At 32.5% G+C, this 20948-nt stretch overlaps 1 protein-coding gene across 3 annotated transcripts in view; it reads right to left on the bottom strand.

Annotated features, from left to right (window-relative positions):
* Positions 1–19047, bottom strand: part of LOC125048983 (fibrous sheath CABYR-binding protein) — a 48582-nt gene extending 29535 nt beyond the window's left edge. The window contains exons 1-3 of one of the 3 annotated variants that reach the window (XM_047647971.1): positions 18861–19047; positions 15282–15494; positions 2836–3003 (exon numbers count right to left, since the gene is read on the bottom strand). In XM_047647971.1, coding sequence (XP_047503927.1) covers positions 2836–3003; positions 15282–15494; positions 18861–18956 — 477 coding nt within the window. In that variant the 5' untranslated portion in view covers positions 18957–19047. Of the gene's footprint in view, positions 1–2829; positions 3004–15281; positions 15495–18860 lie in introns of all 3 variants that reach the window. The other 2 variants (XM_047647970.1, XM_047647972.1) reach the window with 2 other exon arrangements.
* Between the last annotated feature and the right edge of the window lie 1901 nt (positions 19048–20948).

The following is a 20948-nucleotide window of genomic DNA, read 5'->3' on the forward strand; positions in this document are numbered from 1 at the left end:
TAAGTACGTATATGGACATACAATTTTAAACTTTTAGAATAAAATTCATAAACATTATTACTTTTCGCTAAGCAAAACTTACAAGTAAATTGTTTATCCCTATTTGTAGTGATTTTAGTCGTGAAAAGGGCACATTATGTCAGATGTCAAAGCCAAATGTCAGAAAGTCATTTTGTAAACAGCTTTGGTCGGTGGTACACGGTCCGTCAACTTTAACATGGCGTTTTAGTGACGTTCTCGTAAATCATGTGTTACAACTTTTCATGATTTTGTAAAGCTTTCTGATACAGGCTTTTGAATGTTTTGTTTATGACTCAAAACTGAACAACGCTAAACCACAAAACTTTGTGATTAGAAATTTGTCAAATTAGTTGCTTTTTTAACAACTTGCCAGATATTATAATTTACTATAATAATTGATATAATATGCTATAACAATTAAGGTCATAATAACCCTTTTTTTTTCACGAATATAGTGTAGATACAATAATACAAAAATGGTTCGTTATGATTTTGTTTGCATGCCTGCAAAGTCTTGGATAATTTGATAATGAATTATATATTAAATTAAGTATTTAATTATTGTATAACTACATAATAACACCGCCCTCTTTATTTCTGTCTGTTATTTATTATAAATAGTTGGTGTAATATGGCACCATATACCCTTAATTCTTTAAGACTACCTTGAATTGAATAGAATAGTCCATATTATACAACAAACCGGTCCAATACAATAGAAAGACACGACACAAGATTTATGATTAAACAAAGAAATATCTTCGTTTTAAGCGCTCCTTAAGCGTTTGGCGATTAGTCAAGAGTTATTCCGTTTTAAGACATGGCTTTAATGGTACTTTCACACGGACACGTAACCTGTTACTTACAAAGTAACACTGACTTTTCATATTCAGGTTTCAAACATACTTCATTGGATTTCAAATTAGCAAAAGCGTAGAAAATAATTGAATTTTAATAGCTAAAAAGGTGGATAGAAGATAAAGAAACCTTAGCGAAAGTGAACGTAGAAAGAAAGCCATACAGAAATCTTGTAGAAGCTAGAGGAGGCCTTTACTCGTGAAGAGGTTCCGATCAATGGTACTGAAGTTAGGATATTGAGTAACAAGAAAAAAATGTAAGATATAACATCTCTAAACAGTATATGGTCAGCATTTGTACGAATTGGAAATAAACGGGCTTTGTTATTATTATTATCATCATTGACAATTCGTTGTCACTCAGGTCTCCTGTTACAGAGACCAGTCTCTCACATACACTTCCTAATGTTATAATCTTAGTTTAATCATAAAAACCTTGTATGTATATGTGAGAGAAGAAAATAAATATTATTATTATTATTATTGTTGTATTTTTTATAGAACAAGGGGCAAACGGGCCGGAGGCTCACCATATGTTAAGTGACACCACCGCTGCCCATGGACACTGAAACTGCCAGAAGGCTCACCAATGTGTTGCCAGACTTTTAAATATTAGTACGGACTTTTCCTGAAGGACCCTAAGCCGAATTGGTTCGAAAAAACTTCAGTGGTTAGTTGTACATATTATATTTGTACTAGCTGAACCGGCAAACGTCGTTTCGTTTTGCCATGTATATCATTTAAAATAAAAAATAGGGGTTGATCGTAGAGGGGTGAAAATTGAGGATTGTATGTATTTTTGGATGTTGTATCATAAAAAAATAGAAATTAAAAATTTTGTCTAAAAAATTAAAAATAAAATTTAGGGGTGGACTACCCCTAACATTTAGGGGGATGAAAAATAGATGTTGGCCGATTCTCATAGATACCGGATAAGTACAAAAAATTTCATAAAATCGGTCAAGCCGTTTCGGAGGAGTATGGCAACGAAAACTGTGACACGAGAATTTTATATATTAGATAAAATTTCAATTTATCTTTGATTTACCCGTATACTATCTACACATTTAAGAAAAACTTTGTTTGTTTCAAGTGTTCTTGCACAATCGGCGAGAGACGTTGTCCACGATTATGTAAATATTGTAGTATTTAAAAATAATGTAAAGAAGTTCTATGTAAACTTTATTAACCTAGATCCAATAATGGAAAGCAACTTAAACTTGCTTACAATAAACTTAAACGTATATTTTAGTAGCTACATCTTAGAACAATCGAGAAACAAAACAACTGTTTTGCTTTAAAACTGCGAAATCATTGTTTATTTTGATTTTGCGTAAAAATTTTAACTTTGCTTCTGACGTATAATATGACCTTCACGGTTGCCTGAATTCAAATTCAACCAACCAAAGCTATCATAATAATTACAGTACATTTAATAAATAAATCCCTGACTGTTTCTTATGTGTATAGAAAGCAATAATCATTTAATTTTCATCCGAGATATTAAACAAAAATAAATATTCTTTTATTCGTCAAATAAACCCAAAAAAGAAAACGCTAAGCTACCAAGAGACTAAAGCTATCTTTCCTATGACAAGGATATACTTAATTTGAAACGGAGCCTAAAAATATGCAGACCCTTACTATTGAATCTCGAAGTGAGAGGAAACTGAGGCGCCCAGATTTTTTTTTCTTGGCTTCAGATTTCTGTATCTATTTTGTGTTTTTTTTTCTTAATAGTATCAGTATAACTATTGAGTAATCCAGTAGGTGATGAGAATTCTGCGCCTGACACAATGTCGATTTTTAGTACAGCGAGTGTTTATTGTGTGATACAAAAGTCCATTTGTGCCGTAAAAACCCGATGGTTGAAATGCGCATGCTCAAAACATTAGGCTAATACTGCGCACTACTGCTTTAATTTACTTTGTCATCAGTATAAAAAAATTACCTGTAACTTGTCTTCATCAAATTTCGACTCCGCCTGGTTAAGAGGGTCCTCCTTCAGCAGACTGTCTGGAGATGGTACTGCTGTGTTATGCTGTGGTGGCGCAGTCGTTGATGATGGCGTTAGAGGAGGTGCCGCATGTAACGCGTGAGCGTTACCTATTGGCAATGGTTCATCCTGCAAACAATCATACGTATAATTAATTACTATTAAAACGTGAAACAGTGTGGTTTTTTCACAGACAATTTGTGATATTATTTCTACTAGGCATATATTAAAATGAAACCACCAGCCATGGCCACAAATCAAAATATCATAATCAACTTAATGTACTTATGAACAGTAAAAAATAATGCTTCTAAATTTAAATTTTTTGCCAGAACTTAAATCGTAGAATGGACGAGAAGAACTGGCAATAAACTCTCCGTCACTCTGAACCTTATCGGTTTTTACAAAATGTTGTAAGCACATACAACCATTACGTCATGCTCCTCACATGTAAAAACAGTTGGTTCTTGAAATTTAATAAAAAAGAACTATACCAGTAGCCTTGCTAAGTGGTATGCTATTTACTAAAAGAACCCTTAGTCGTGTAACAAAAGAACCGTTTCCGGTGGTTGACTTTCGTATTAAAATAAAAGATTTTCGTATTGGTCGGAATAGTCGGTAGTCAATCTACTTCTCGAATTAAAAATAATTATAACAGTAAAAATTTATATGTAATATTTATATCAGAAAAAAAACACAAAAACATCTGTATCTTCAGTACCAGATACGTACTAGCACCAAATAATAAACAAGTGATTTTCCTGGAACATAATTTTATATATGTATTCAGTAAATTAAGTGTTAATAGGTGTTATTTGCACGTCAATTGAGGAAAACCGATTTCTGAAGATATCAACTGAAGATTTTTAAAAATAGAAAAGTGTTATTTTATTTGCTATTGTTCTTGAAAAAGAAATAAATAACAATTAAATTGATCTTGAGAATATCTGTGTTCTTATTGCGTGTTTCTAAGAACTTTTTAATAATTCATAAAAATCTATCTTCTAATCGATTTATAACCACCCACGACCACGACACGACTTTGGAGTATATTTACATGAGGAGTTTTCCATTGAAAGTACTATATTATTTATATTACAATTTATTTTCGTAATGCCCATCAATAAAATATTTGGAAAATGTTTTGAGTACTAAATCTAAGATATAGGAGTCGAACTTAGCTAAGTACGACTTCCGTATATCAAAACCGTATTGGATAACTTATGAAATATTTATCAATCAGTTTCAATAATAGACCTATCGAACTAATGTATGACATTTCATAACTGATCATTTACCCGTAAGTTATGGAACGTTATATATAATAGAAGAGTTTAAACCAATACTAAATCTTATAGAAACCTTCAATGACACATCTATTACCAACATATCGCACCTTGATAACGACAACGTCACTATACGAAAATCAGGTAATCTTTACTGTGAGCGCGACCTTTCATTACTAGGCATGAACTTTAAAATGCAAAGACTCCTGTGAACGTAGGTCTCATAGAAACCGCTAGATGGCGTGGTGTCGTTATGTCGTTTAAGGGGGCGGAGCGTATGACGTGGCGTGATATCGGCACATTTTTAGTAGTGACGGGGACGTCAAAGAGATAAGTGCTTGGTCTGTGAAGGATAACGTCATTTTTTGTTTAGTGTCGTTTTGCAGTAAATCTAACCGGTAAGTTATATGTTTTAATTAAAGCTATATCGTCTTTATCGTGAAAGTGACATTATTACATTAAGTTCTAACAAATCTGTAACGATTCATTCAGAGTATTAATGTCACTTTTCGTTTAATGACACTATTACTTTAATATCTCGTATTTTTTCGTCAACTTACAACGACATTATGTTAAAAGTGTCATTGATAGTTAATTGAATTCACTATGTTTAATTTGCTTTGAAAAGTGATATTGACACAGTTTCTTTAGTGACTCTTCACTGTCATTCCTTGTAAGAAATCACTATTATTATTTAAACTGTTAGAGACATATTAGTGATAAAGCCGATGTCATTTAAATTCTCTTCAAAAATAATCGAATGTAAGATAAACATTACGACACTTCAGAAAATAAGCCTTTATTTTTTTTGTATTTTCATGGTTATTTCTCTCTAAGTTAATTGGTAAACGTTTTAGTTTGTTTTGTGACAGCATTTTGCAAGCTTGACAAAAACATATCTTATTATTTACAGTTACAATGCCACCTCCGAACCCGCGGTCTTTGAAGTTAAAAAATATAATCAAAGATTTGAATAAGTTCGATTCCGAAGATAACTCATTCGCTTCAGAAGATGATCATCAGCCAAATTTTCCACATAATTTACAAAGCTCTGAAAATCCATCGCAAAAAGAAAACTTACGTGTTGCTGAGAAAGATAATAATAGGAAAGTATACAAACCTGCATTAAAGTATTATTCGCCGAACGTTGCGTCTGAGACAAAAAAAAATCAGTCACATTTAACTGAGAGACCTAAAAATGTGCAGCAAACGCAGAGTTTTCGAAACAGAAAATCATCGTGTTTCTCTTGTTCTGGCGAAGATTTTTCTCCTGCTTCTGATGACGATAAAGAATACAAACCTTCTGCCGCCGATAGTTCATCGTCACATGATTCACTGCAAAGTACTACAAAGAAACCCGTTAAGCAAAGTTGCAAAGCTCAATACAAAACTACGCTAAAAAAAAATTCTTCACGTTCGTCTTCTGGATCGAGTTCTAGTACCTCTACTTCTGATTCCACCAGCACCAATTCTGATTCTGCCAGCTCCGACTCTGACTCCAGTAGTTCTTCTTCTGACACAGAATCCATCTCACGTGAAAAAACAGAGGGTCGTCCTCCACCAAAAAAACAAAAACAAATAGTTACACCTGAAAAAAAGCAAGAACCTACAATTAAATTACCTGAAATACAATCATTATCTACTTTACAGCTACTGAAAGACATTTACATGTCTTCGTCAGATGACCAAGATTGCAGTATACCTGAATTAGAACGCGATTATACAGACATCACTAATGAGCTCCTCAGCAATAACTCAGATAATCAATTCACTGTAGACAATGTTAAAAATTACAACCCTCCTATTAACTCCAACTCAACACACAATCATAACGGAAAAACCCCACTCTCTTTAAAAACTATAGCCACTCAAGTTATTCACAGGTTTGGATTATCGTTGCCACCATACGACAAAACCACTGAAAACCAAGACGAATCGTTGGTAGTAGAATCACAAGTGGTCAATAACATAAATAATCCATTGCCACTGAAAACACTTGCAATGAGAATAATAAATAATGGCGTAGACTCGTCAAGAGACGTTGGCATGCCTTGTGAGCTTCCAACTGAATGTCCAAGTACTTCTTCACCGTCAAAAAAGTCGCGTAAACGAAAGACAGGTGTAAACAAAGCAGCTTTAGCTAAGAAACTACGCAATAGGGGTGTAGAGTACAAATGTTTAAGATCAAATACCTTGAAACCTGCGAGGGAAATGGGACCTACGTGCAATGATCGTTGTCGATTAAAATGTTCAGAGAAATTAACAGAGCATCAGCGAAAAGTTGTTTTTGACAGGTATTGGAATTTAGGATCTGTGTCTCTACAAAGAGAATTTATTGCCAAACACATGACTGAAGTAAAACCCAAATATCAATATAAAAAAATAGACAGCAACCGGAAACCTAAACATGCATTTTATCTAACTATTGACAACATAAAACAAAAAGTTTGCAAGATTTACTTTAAAAGGACTTTGGGGATCAATGACAGACCGATACGTACTGTAATCGAAAAACTGAATTCTTCTGGGATAATTGAACCGGATCTGCGTGGTAAACATGAAAAACATAATCAAGTTAGAGAGGATCTTCTGTCTGGCGTCCGACGACACATCGATAGTATTCCTAGAATTGAGAGCCATTATTTGAGGAAACAAACCACACGAGAATACATTGATGGTGGTAAAAATATTACAGATTTGTACAATGACTACAAGAAAGATTGTAAAGACAAGGGTGAAGATTTCGTTAAAATACATATATATCGGAAGGTGTTTAATCAAGATTTTAACATAAGTTTTTTTATTCCTAAAAAAGATCAGTGTGGCGATTGTGTTGCGTATAAAAATGCAGAACCAGTTGAAAAAGAAAAGCTTCAAGAGAATTACAATAAACATTTGATAGAAAAAGAAAAGAGTAGGGAAGAAAAAACTAACGATAAAAAAGCAGTAGACGAGAATCATATAGTAGCATGTTACGATCTTCAAGCAATGTCTGAAGGTTTAGTGACGTTATTCCTAATTTGGAGCCATATCACAAAATAAATAAAATACGAATGATAGTGACACTAAACGAAATTTTCAAAAAATACCGTGTTCTAAAGGGGTTGAAATCAAATTAGTATGCCGATCTTAAAACTGACTTTGTTTCCTATGAATACTGCTGAAAACCGGACTTAAAAATCTTCATTTAAGCCAAAATTGCATTCTTCGAATATTTTGGAATTTTAATCGCTTATTACTCAAAAGTACCTTTTTTGTGTAGTGACGTTGTCGTTATCAAGGTGCGATATGCATGGTACAAAAATGTAATATCTTCAATCTCATTAACCATAGCACATAATTCTGAAATGAAAAACCATCTAAAGACTAAAGGCACAATAAGCTTAAGTTCTGATAAATACTATGAGCGTTACTTTATTTAAAATATATGCACATATAAAAAACCAAGGTTACACCGGTACATATACGTTATACATATTAAGGATTTGCATTGTACGTAGGTATTTTACATCTTGCTTATTTGTAAATCACGCCCGTATCACCTGTGCGTCAACATGACAAAATATATAGAAACATCCAACATGCAAATGCAATTATAGTGTTCTTGTTTCTCATTTATACTGAAATAAATATTATTGTAGTAAAATGTTTAATTAAACTTCTTTTTATTTTATTTTGCCATTGTAGAAGGTCTCATATTAATATAGATTATATTTAAAAAATGAATTGATCTTCGTTTGTCTCGCTAAAACTCGAGAATCGCTGGGCTGATTTAACTAATTATCATCTTAAAATATTTGAGGAAGTTCAGGGGAGGTTTAAACGTTGGGAAATAAATAATAAGTAAAGACAAATTATCCAATAAAAACTGTTCCTGGGAGATAGATTGTTGTCTTTTGTCACTTCATTCATTCATTGTAGTAATAGGCGTCCTGGAATGTAACCTCGCCGAATTATACGTTGTGGAAGACATACTAGGAACAACTTAAATATGTATACAGTCAAAACCGTTTATAACGACATCGTTTACAACGACCTATCGGTTATTACAACCAGATTGTATGGTCCCGTCCGTATCCCTAGTAAACTATTCAGTAAACAAACCGCTTATAACAACATCGGATACAGCGACATATCGCTTACAACGACGACATTTTATCGATATTCATCGGCTATAACGACCAACCGCTTCTTGTCCCAGCAAAACAAAACAATACAAACGATTTTAAATCTTATTTAAAGGCATTGAATGAATATTTAGGCATATTATTACCTACGCACTTTCTCCCAACGAACAGTTTCAGCCAACAACGATTTCGGAGGCTCTTAAAGCTGTAACAATTTTGCAAAAATTTGTTGCCTTTAAGAACAGTTTGATACTGGTGATAGGTACTCATACCTTGAGGAGTATGAAACGTAAAATACAAAAAATATTTGAGACTGGGCTAAAAAAAACAGACCAAAATGACTGATTACTTTTGTACCTAATTATTTCGTAATAAATATATTTGTTTCTTTTTTGACTCGTTTACATATTATAATATTAACATACCATATTATAACCCATATGATAATATAACTATGTATTGTACATACATATGAACTGTACTTGTGTATATTATATGACATTGCTTATAACGACTATCGGATATAACGTCGGCAACTATACGGTCCCTTCAATGTCGTTATAAACGGTTTTGACTGTAGATATACAGACTATTCATGAAATAGGAAATTTTCGAGCGATTTATTGATTAAGCCTTGATTGGTTTAAAATTTAGCATGAATTCGCCATTTCAGCTAATAAGAATCAGCCAGCCGAGAAATGCTCAAGACCGCAACCGATAGAAAACGTCGATTACGTCGGCAATTGTCGCATTGTACATACACTTTTACTGCTTTTACGAAACTAAACGTTACTATTTTTTGCTAACATTGCGTGATAATAAGGAAACAGAACAATAAAATTATCGATTGTCAACGAATTATATTTACAGATAGACAATACAGTATAACAATAAGGAAAGTTAACGTTTTACGATGGTGCTTTACGGGAAGTTCTTTTGTTTTGTTCGAAGACTTATGAGTATACTAAAGCGATTCCGAGGCTTAAGAATGTTGAAGATGCTACCCAAATATTGAACCAGTCCTCTTGAACCTTAAATAGCTTTTATGAAAGTTTAACCGCGTAATACTTAATTATAAACACATGTTAATAGGTTATTTGCTTATATTAAAACTAGCTGATCCGGCAAACGTCGTTTTGCCATGTTTATCACTTATAATATAATAAAAATAGGGGTTTATCGTAGAGGGGTGAAAATAAGTGGTTGTATGTATTTTTTAATGTTGTATCATAAAAAAATAAAGAATATTTTTTTTATCAAAAAAAAAAAATAGGGGTGGACTACTCTTAACATTTAGGGGGATTAAAAACAGATGTTGTCCGATTCTCAGACATACCCAATATGCACACAACATTTCATGAGAATCGGTCGAGCCGTTTTGAAGGAGTTTAACCACAAACACCGCGACACGAGAATTTTAAATATTAGATAAAACTTGCAAAAAGATTTGTGTTTGACTAACTACTATTTTATTCACATACGATCAAGGCTTATACGACTTTCTTGTTATTAGTCTAAAACTTCGCTTACAATTTCGATACGTCAGTAACAGAATGACAAATTACATTTTCTAAAATGTCACGTGAATGTTCGCGAGGTCAATAATTACATGGCATTGTTGTTAATGCAGTGTTACGTATGTGGGCGGCACGCGGGTGGTGGAACAGAATTACTGTGATGAACGCCCGTAGAAAATCGTTTGTTTCCGCCAACTAAAAGTACTCATTGTTCAAATGAATACCTAAAGTGACCTAAACTCACGAATAACATTCTAGAATAATACACAAACGAAAACGTCACAAAACTTCAATATAAACACGGTAATTCAACAGTTTTGGTTGTTATTTAGGATGAAGCATAGCAAAAAAACTGCAGTGAAATGTTAATTTCACGTACAATCATTTTATTCGTACAATGGAAAACAGTGAAATTGCAAGTTAATATTTACATAACTGGCGTAACGAAATATTTTAAAGAGGTTTTTTTTTCGATTTATATTGTTTATTAACATGTGATATTTCTAGATAAGCTTTGTAACTACTTATTAGAGGTTATTTTTTTAACCCGTAAAACCAAAAAAATTGCAGTGTGGGCTTAGTGGCTTTAGCGTGCGACTCTCATCCCTAAGGTCGTAGGTTAGTTCCCCGGCTGTGCACCAATGGACTTTATATGTGCGCAATTAACATTCGCTCGAACGGTCAAAGAAAACATCGTGAGGTAACCCACATGTCTTAGACCCAAAAAGTACGTGTGTCAGGCACAGGAGGCTGATCACCTGCTTGCCTATTAGATTGAAAAAATATCATAAAAAAGATTCAGAAATCTGAGGCCCGGACCTAAAGACAAGGCGAGACTCTTTAGTAAAAACAGTATAATCACTGATCAAAGTTCATCCAATATAAGCAAAATGGCAAATAACCATACTTGAATATAATACGGAATAAACTGTTTTATTATAGTATTCCTACTATGGCTGCTGTTTTAAACAAAATCTGTCACGGTGACGGTTCATAGCATTTGTTTTTCATTCCAAACTTAAACATTTCAGCTAAAATAACAATGATTAATATGACCGGACCTTTTTACATATGCAAAAATGAAAGCAAAGAGAAAGTAGGAATGATAAATAGCTATTCATCAGGACTTTGTGTTGGTGAACAGTGATTTTATCTGATCTCAACTTCAAAAATGGTATACAATAAACAAGTGATATGTTTTATATTTAATAAATAGAAAGAAAGTTGACTCTATATGAATAATAATCTAGATTTTATCTCGTTAAAACTCGAGAATCACTGGGCTGATTTAGCTAATTATCATCTTGAAATATTTGTGAAAGTTTAGGGAAGGTTTAAACGATGGGAAACATAAATAATATAAAGAATAAGAATTAATAATAATATAAAATAGTAAAGAAAAATACTAAAAAACGACAATTGAATTTCCGAATAAAAACTGTTCCTGGGAGATATTTGATATCTTTAACTTATATTATTGGAATATTTTAAAATGATATCGATCATCCGGTAATCGCACGTAGCCCAGAATCAAAGACTTGCATATATTATAACAACGTGTAAGAATACTGAAATATTCTATACATTTAATAATTATACGCATTAAGGATGACAAAAAAATGTTGATTGAAAAACGAAAGTATTAAAGAATATTAAACCCAAAAATTGCAGCTCTATTGTCGACCTTATGATATTAAAAATGTTGTTTTATTTTCTTGTTTAATTGACGCCGTACACAAAGCAGTAAATTATCATTACATTAGAAAGGCACATAATATCCATGTTCGTATTTTATGTTTAAGATGCATCCGCGACCTGGGGTCATTGACCGGTTGCAACTTTCGCTGCACTGACGTAATCAACTAGGTAATCCTCGGAGCGTATAATGTCAAAGGTGGCTAGTTCTTTAAACTTTTTGCGAGTTTATTTAATTTCATTAACATTAAAAACTTTCGAGCTTTCCCTTGAACTTTCAATAATTTAATTAGTTTTTAACAATGTAAGGATCCATTAAACATATACAAGTGTTTAGTGTGAAGTTCCGTAATTCCGAAATGACCACGAATAATAAATTCCAATAATTTATTATTTATAATTTTCAATAAATGTTTCGATCTTTTCAATCATCAAAATTTATTTCGTCAGCAAGTAGCTTATGAAATAAATATTGATATAGTGTTCCTATGCAAATGAATCCTAGGAGTATCCTAAAGTTTCCGGGTTAGATTTCCCGCGAAACAAATATTTCTGGTTTGACGGTACAAAGAACAAAAATGAAGATACAAACGTCAATATATTTCGTATGCTCCAGAGATTTTAAAAAAACCTTATTAAGTAACCAAAATCAGTAATCTATTATAATACCACCTTTTTTGGTTGCTTGGACACGTTAATCTCAAGAAATATTGGTTCGAATTGTGTTTCATAGTCCATATATATAAAGCAGTGACAAATATAATACATATTGTTTAAAATATAATAGCGATAACAAAACACAACCGGTTTTCATTCCCTTGTCACAGTCTAAGAATCAATATAATAAGTCATGTCTTGTATTGTAAATTAGTTAGTGACATCATCTTGACTGCATAAAGCTATTTTTAATCAATTCTTAATCAGTATATGTTAACATTTTAATAATTTCGAATTTAGTTATTTCTTTGTCTCCTGCGTGTAGTGTACTTGACGTTGACATAATCCGAAATAAAACAAATTGTTAACGCTCCTTTCGGTTTTTAATTCAGTTAAAAATGAAAAAATGAACGCATAATCTATAATATTATTATGTTGAAGAAATAGAATGTTTGTTTATTTAGTTCGTGCTAATCTAATTTAAATTGACTTTGTATTGCATTTATAGTATGGGCTAGTCAATTTACTTGAACCAATAAACTATAGTTATATTCCATCACATTACGACGTACAATATTTCAGAATCAATTATGTAGTAGGCTTACAAAAACCTTCACAACACAGTAGGGGATTGTTTATAAAATTGAACCATCCTTCTATTTCTCAACAGTTATCTTCGAGGTTCATTAGGATGGCTATGTTAGAGTTAGAAACGCAAGCGCAACTTTGCGTAACATGAAGATTCAAGGTGATCCGGTACGCGACGTGTCTCGTCGTGGTACCGCGGACTTTAAGATCCACATAAGATATCCTTGATAGTAATTAATGAATATCATACCAAATACGAATTATACCAAAATTAATGAATATTATACCAAAAGGGAATCATTATACCAAAATTAATGAACATTATACCGAAAAGGAATCATTATACCAAAATTAATGAACATTATACCAAAAATTAATCAGCTCGCTTGTGATTTATAATGTCGTGTAAGAGTTTTGATATATATCACTGCGCATATTTATAGAGCTAAAAAGCGTTGGATTGAAGCGATTGATATCAACTATTGCAAATTTAAATTTACAAAGCACATTAGTCACACGAAGTTTTCCATTCCATGTATTGAGTGCTCTTATTTTTCAAGGTTCCACAAATTTAGATTAAAAGTAAAAGTAACAGCTCAATAGAGTGACTTGTTAGTATTCTAAAGTAGCAGTAAACACAATAAATCAGAGAGAGAGTAATGAAAGGACGTTATTGACCGGCACCGAATCCGTCATCCACCAGTAAATTGCAGTGGAATTTAAAGTAAATAGTCGAACATTCTAGTCACGAACAACACCCGGGAGCAAACTGAGACGTCTGAAGAGAATTTACTACGACCTTACTTAGTGTAACTTCCATGCACTTATTTCATTGATGTACAAGATACACAACCAACCTTTTCTCGGTACTAACTAGCAATTTTAATACAACAGGCTTATAAGCAATAAGGTTATGATCACCAAAAATAAATAATAGTTATAAAAAACTAAAAAACACGCTTTTAAAGCACATCAAACTAAAGAGTGAAAAATAATTCCTAATTTAGGCTGAAAATGGTAATGAACAAAAAATACTGGTATTATTGTGAAAAAGCGTGGGTTGCTCGATAGACGAAAAATATGGCACAGAGCGCCCCAGGCGCTGCTGATGTGCTTTAAAAGCGTGTTTTTTAGTTTTTTTAAACTATTATTAATTTTTTATTTTCTAGTTAATTTTTTTTTTCATTTTGTTTTTCGGATTATTGCATTGTCATCGATCTTTGACAGGTGCGCAAAGTTTGAATTAAATCTGTCCGTTAAAAGTGGGTCAAAATCGAGTCCGAAGGAGTCGGTTACATACATACATACAGGTGAAGCTAATATGAAGCGTGTAAAAATCGTCGATGTTGGGGCGGTCTGGACATTCCTAACGAAGAAACTAATAACAAATGTGACGCCATACATCAACAAAGTGGCATTTAGTTGTGCCCACAACTATCCGCGCTTGCTACAACAATTATAACCTATTCATTCATATTTTTAAGCGTTAATTGTTAGTATGAAAGGCTTAAACCGTGTCACTGTGTCACCAATAGTTCGTAACTGTAAACAACCATTATCTAGAAACAAAACAAAACAATAGCGCTTGTGTGTATTGTTCGATTCACACATTCGTATGGACATCACGAAAAAGTACCGGCTCTCCGCACAGGAAAGAATATAAAAGACTTATGAATCATGAGAACCCAATACCTACTATAGCGTTGAAACTAATAATTACTATTATTTTCTCAGTAAATATGTTTTTAACATTTGTCGACAATTTATAAAAGATATTTTTTTCTTTATACTCCGGTAATCTAAATCATGCAATCGCAGTTAAAACAAACTCAGTGCACAGTATATTTATTCAAAGAATTATCAAAACGTTTTGTGCAATTTTGTAAAAACCGGATATTATAAATTGGATCATAACGGTATATTGGACTTTATTGAACTATAATAATATCTAGCTTCCAAAATAATTTATTGATAATGTAATATAATACCAGCTTCTTGTAAATAGGTATTCAATTATATCTTCACAAAGGCATCAAGTAAGCTCTGCCATTAATTAGTTGCAAATTCTTCAAAGTAACCTAAGAACACAAAGCTCGTATACCCGTTTCACTGAATTTATGAACTTTAACTAAGTACTAAGTAAACTCTATGAGTAAGCAATATTTATTTTATATACAGATTTTTCCAGTGAAAATGTAACAAATTAATCAATATTTTTGGAAAAGAGATATCATATAATTGTTTTATAAGCAAGAATTTGATTTAAAGAATTAAAAATTGTTTCATTTTGGAAAACGCAAGGGTCACGTATTTGGACTGTGTTCAGTTTGTATGAAAAAGAATGAAGACGTACACAAAAAATTGAAATCCAAACAAATGTTAAAGAAAAACAAAGTCCTATACAGCAAATCTGAGTGATTATATATCAAGTAACTTGTACCGTGACACACTTTAAGCGCTAATTTCTCACCTACATAGAAAATTCCCGATTAATCCACTGAATTGATACTATTATTAATTAATAGAAATTGACTTACCGCAAGTAATCCATCGTTTCCATATGACCTTCCTTCTAGAGCCAGCTCTTTATCAAGCATAGCATCCAATTGCTCGAGTTGGTGGCAAGAGGCGCGCGCAGAGATCCAACTTGATGCCAGAATAAATGATCCCAGTATGAAGGATGATGCCACCACCGTTAGTGCAGCTATTCTCGCGATTTGTACTGCTGTTGATACCCTTTGACGGTATGCCTGCGGATCACAATTATTCATGACTTACATATCAAAAGAAACAATTCTATTTAATCTTTTTTGTCTATAACGACATAAATAATATTATCCAAGGAAACGATTAAAACGCGATTACTTATTTATTAAAGACATTTAGTAAATTAATAATTAAACGAAAACTATGGTCTACTGTTATTATTTAAGTAATTCTCGAATTCACTGTCATATATTAATTCCTAAAAAGGAACTAGTTAATCATAAAAATACATCCAAGTGACATTAATAAGAATATTCAATAACATATTTTATTGAATTAATAAAATAAAATGTTTCAATTTTTTTAATCAGACCTGAGCTTGAGGCGCGTAAGCGCTTTATCAATTAATAATGAGCACCTGAGGAAGTAAACTTTACTTCGTGTTATATCTTGTTTTGTGGCCGTGTTTTGTTATTAACTTATCTATGCTTGCGTGTAATAACATAGAAGTTCAGTATCAAATGATTTTCACTATTTTTATTAATTTCCATTTTATTTAAATTCAAATTGAGAAACACTAATACCTAAAAGGTATGTTCATTGTTGGTTTAAAGATGACAAGCATGAGTTTCATCTTTCAACGATGAGATCAGTGAAAACAAACAAATTAAGTGAAAGTACTTCATAAGTGCATTGGAGTTTCTTTAAAGGGAAACCGTTTTGGTCCCCGCAACGTTTAACCAATATCGCCCACTATCTCCACAAACCCGTAGCTAACATCGATTTTCACAATAAATGGAAACCATTTGTGTCGCTTCCGGTTCGGTGAACGTTGAAATAATATTATTCAACTCTTATTAACGTATTACAGCACGATCGCTGAAGTAAGAATAAAAGTTACTGTATATTTAAAAATTGCTTACAATTATGTTTGAATGTATTTAAATTCACATACATCTTTGTAGAGTTCGTAGATATTTTAAGATGTCACAATACACGATAAATACACCCTGCAATACTTCCGCGTTAACTCAGCCGTGCAAACGCAAAACCAAGATTATTATTCATAACAAGTTTTATAACTAGGTACATGGAGAGGAGCGCTTTCTAACAATATTGTTTGATGAAATAAACATGACATGTCAGTGTAATATTGTTTGCATACCCTCACACTTCCTAAGCATTTCATAACCATATACTTCGAACGTAGGAGCTACCTCGTAATATTTCAGTTTATTGCACATGCAACGTAATATCGACTCTAGAGAATTCTGCTTTTTAAATAAGGAATGTATATGGAAGCACTCACTTTAAATAGAACATGATAAAGAACAATGAATTAAATTATTGCGCTTTATGACATTCTACAAAAGCCAATAATAAAGTTAGAGAAACCTCAGCTCCACTACACTTATTTCTGGTATAAAATTACGTAGCTAACTTTTTAGTTTATTGCGCGGATATTGCAATCTCAGAGATCGGTTCCACTTATGTAATTCTTTAATGGATTTGTTACATTTCTCAAAAATAAAAACATTTAGTCAGAAGCAAACATAAGAAAAATACTTGTATCTTACATTGTCATACTGTATGCAAACAATAGTTTTTATGTTACTAAAAGTAGACTCAGTGACGCAATCATCATTGTGTCCACTTCGACAAGCAGCCCATAACGATTTCACTTCGCTGTGTTTATGTCGCCGTTTTTTCTTGATTGGGTTTACCCACAAGCAATGTCATTATAATCTGTATTATTATATAATATTATCTATAGAAAAGAATTGCGTTTGTCTGTAATTATCTAAGAACAAAATAATTATGTACGAGTACCTACCCGTCGTTAGCGGCAATTAGATGAAAGATTATGTCGCGACGATTCTACTTTATATGAACACCAGCAAAACTTTTTGAGAAATTTTATAAATTAAAGCAACTACTAGACTTTCACATTTTATGTCGGATAACTTGGTAATTATGTACTAATTAAATAAACATTAGTAATTAAAAATTAAGCGACAATTTAAGTAATTGCATTGCACGTAATTGAAAACGAATAGGCCACTTATTGAGGACTTTGATAACATATGTAGTCTTGATTGACACATGAAAAACGTGTGGAAAACGTTAAAATTTTCAGTTTTCCTACCAAACGGACTCGCGTGATAAAAGATAATTACATAATCTTAAGTTAATGATGGGTCAGAACAATAGAACAATGAAATTCTCACATTTAAAGACATATCTCATAGTTATTCTCAGAAATAAACGAAGATACCTAAGCCTTACATTTACAGAGTTTTGTACTGTTTATAGCAAACGTCGTTATATATATCTTATATTACTTGAAAGAAACCTTTTTCTCGATCAATGATAGTTACGCAATAGTAAGGTTACGTTTTACGGAAATTAACAAACTTACAAAGATATACTTAGTACAAAAATCCTTAGGGATTATTAATGTACTCTCGATTTTTTTATTCCAAATTAAATTACATTCTTACAATATGGCACTATATTATTATTTGTCATTATATATTTCATATCAGCAATTAATACCAATCAGAGGTCTAAGAGTAGATTAAAGGATGGTATTCTACAGATACATTTAAACGGCATAGATTATCGTCATTTTACATAATAACAATAAAATGTACGCATCAGGAGTAATGTAAATAAATACAAAATAAAGGCGTAGACAATGAAAGCAAATATTTTCACAAAGAGGTAACAACACCTCGCGCGTTTTAAATAAATGTTTCATTTGTATTCATAACTGATATCTGAATAGCATAACAACTGAACCGGTCAACACAGCTTCGTCACGTAAATTTCAACATAATAAAACTCTTCTAGAATGTCTTTGAGATTGAGTATTTTAAGCATCACAAAATTTTGAATACCTATTAAGGTAAACAAGCACTCCGCGTACCAAACCTGATGATTGAGATAGATTCAAAGCTAGATCGGCATCAAGTAACTAATAAATCAGATAAATTATTTTAATAAAGATATTAGGAATCTTATATGTTATTATTATGGTACAAGGTGTTGCGGAGATATCGAAGTAAACGAGTGGCTACGCGCCAGCGACCTAACAACCGCTACAGGCTGAGAGAAAGGCACTTTCCCAACGTTCAGCTAAATTACTAACTGAATCTATAGATAATAATCTATAGCATAATGTTAATACTTTTTAGAAGTTTTTTTAATGTTACTCTTAATTTAACAATTTATAATATTTATCTTTAATTTTTTGGAATTCACCAACCTTGAACCATTTACGAAACAAAACACAACGAAGTAAATATTATGAATTGTAAACAAGGCAAAACTAGATTGTTCACTGTGAATGAACTCATTTGGAGACATGAAAGTGTGACCACTGAGCATCAAGTAACGGACGGTCTTACCGGCGGTGGCTCAGAGGCACTGTATACTTCTGATGGTGGGTACTCAGGCTTCATTGTTATGGTCGCCATGGAGTCTGGTTGATGCTCCTTCTCCATCACGAAAAATCTTCACTGTAAAGGTATAAACTTTTTGGTAAGCGCGCGCGTTGTTTGACGTTCAAAATAGTAATGCGAGTGAACGGCGACGTGTGGCGTAAGCGCAGCAATGGAGGGGCCGGTGCTCAAGCGCAGGCTTGCTCGACTTGCGACTTCGCAAGCGCTATGCTTGGCGCTTTGACAAATTAGTAATCACTATTGATTAGATTACGTTATAACCCTTGATGAGTTTTCAGAGTACGACAAAAACACGAATTCCTTAATAGTTGAATAGCTACCTACAATAGGACGTAGGTGGTCAAAAGCTGGTTAGTTTGAAGGTTACGATTCGCGATCGCTTTTTAAAGGGCAAGGAGCGGATGTCTTGTGTTAATATAATGCCACTCTTTGTCCAGTATGAATAGTCACGTCGATAACAATAGAGCTAACTATCTCTGTGTAATGTAATGACTATATAGGTGATCTAAAACACATTTATAGTTAAATATATCTTTAAATTTGACTCGCTTTGACCAACTTCTAGACTAGATAAGAAGACTACCTAATAATATAGAACTTGGACCAATTAAGCTATAGGGCCAATTCAATTTAGATGAATTTATGGTTCTAACTGCGGAAAAGCCGCAAGATAAGTTTTTCAAAATCGAAATGCCTAATATTACAATTAAATCAAAATACGTTTCATTAGAACTACCTATTTCACCTAGGCATATTAAAATATATAATACATATTTGTAATTCTTAAGGCCGATTTACATTATCTTAGTGTTTAGGAGAGTGCTTTAGGATAGTACTTTAGTTGAAACATGTAAACGCTACTTGCTTTAGTAAACGCTACGCTAAAGAACTTGCCTTTCAAGTTGTACTAAAGCACTCTCCTAAACACTAAGATAATGTAAATCGGCCTTTAGACTAGTTTTTAGGCCAGTCAAGTTTGGGTAAGGTAAACAAGAACATACACGTAGACACTCGTGTTGTGTTGGTTAATAATAAACATTTAAACTCAACATCGTTTTCATGATAAAATAAAAATTAAATGTATCAGACTCCACTCTGGTACTGACCAATATATTTAACCAGATTTTATTTTTGTTCGACAAGTTGTTTGTGATAATTCTCACATAAATTATGTTGAATCGAGAATGCCATGACATGACATGAACGCTTTGACTCGGTCAGTCTGGTCATGTTGTATCACAACAGTCAACATTGTAATTCTAAAATCCCCGCGGTCATAATCCTTGCTATCTTCAAAGGATAGTATGCTATTTAAATATCTATGAATTATGAAATGTACATTTGCATGGTCAATGTAAAAGTTACGAATATCGTACGTATACACTCCATTACGGTCGTGCGCATTTCATAGAAATAGTTTTATTACAAAACCCCAACATTCTATTTTTTTTATTTATTAAGAAGGTTTACAGTTTATAACTTAATTTTATACTAAATATAAATAATTTTGTTCGCCATAAAAACAATCTTCACATATATACACGTAAGTACTTTATTATTAGGTGAATTGTAAAAATAAAAAAAAAATAATCTAGGCTAAATGGTACTAAAACAATAACAAAATATATTAGGTGGGCATCACTCGGGACAGATTTTTTTAATTTGATTTAGTAGACTTTATAATACAAAACGTATTTCCCTGAAGTATTCAATACATTCGATTATACGGCGAAGGAAAGCATAGTGACCAAACAGGCATACCTTAGATCCAAAAAGTCGGCGGCGTGTTGGCACAGAAGGCTGATTTTTAAGTAAATTGCTCGTTAATTGCTTAAACCTTTATAAAAAGACAAGTATATTCATATTGTAATGTTTAAGCACAATACTATAGTAACTAACTACTAAAATACCACTAGTAAAATAATAAAGTAAACTGTCTTCAACAACAGATAGGTACATTATATTATGATGAGTGCTAAAACTCTAGGAGTGAGAATGAGTAATACTTCTGTTAATAATTTAATTTAAACGCAT

Source organism: Pieris napi, chromosome 4 (assembly GCF_905475465.1).
Source record: "Pieris napi chromosome 4, ilPieNapi1.2, whole genome shotgun sequence".
Taxonomy (NCBI): Eukaryota; Metazoa; Arthropoda; class Insecta; order Lepidoptera; family Pieridae; genus Pieris; species Pieris napi.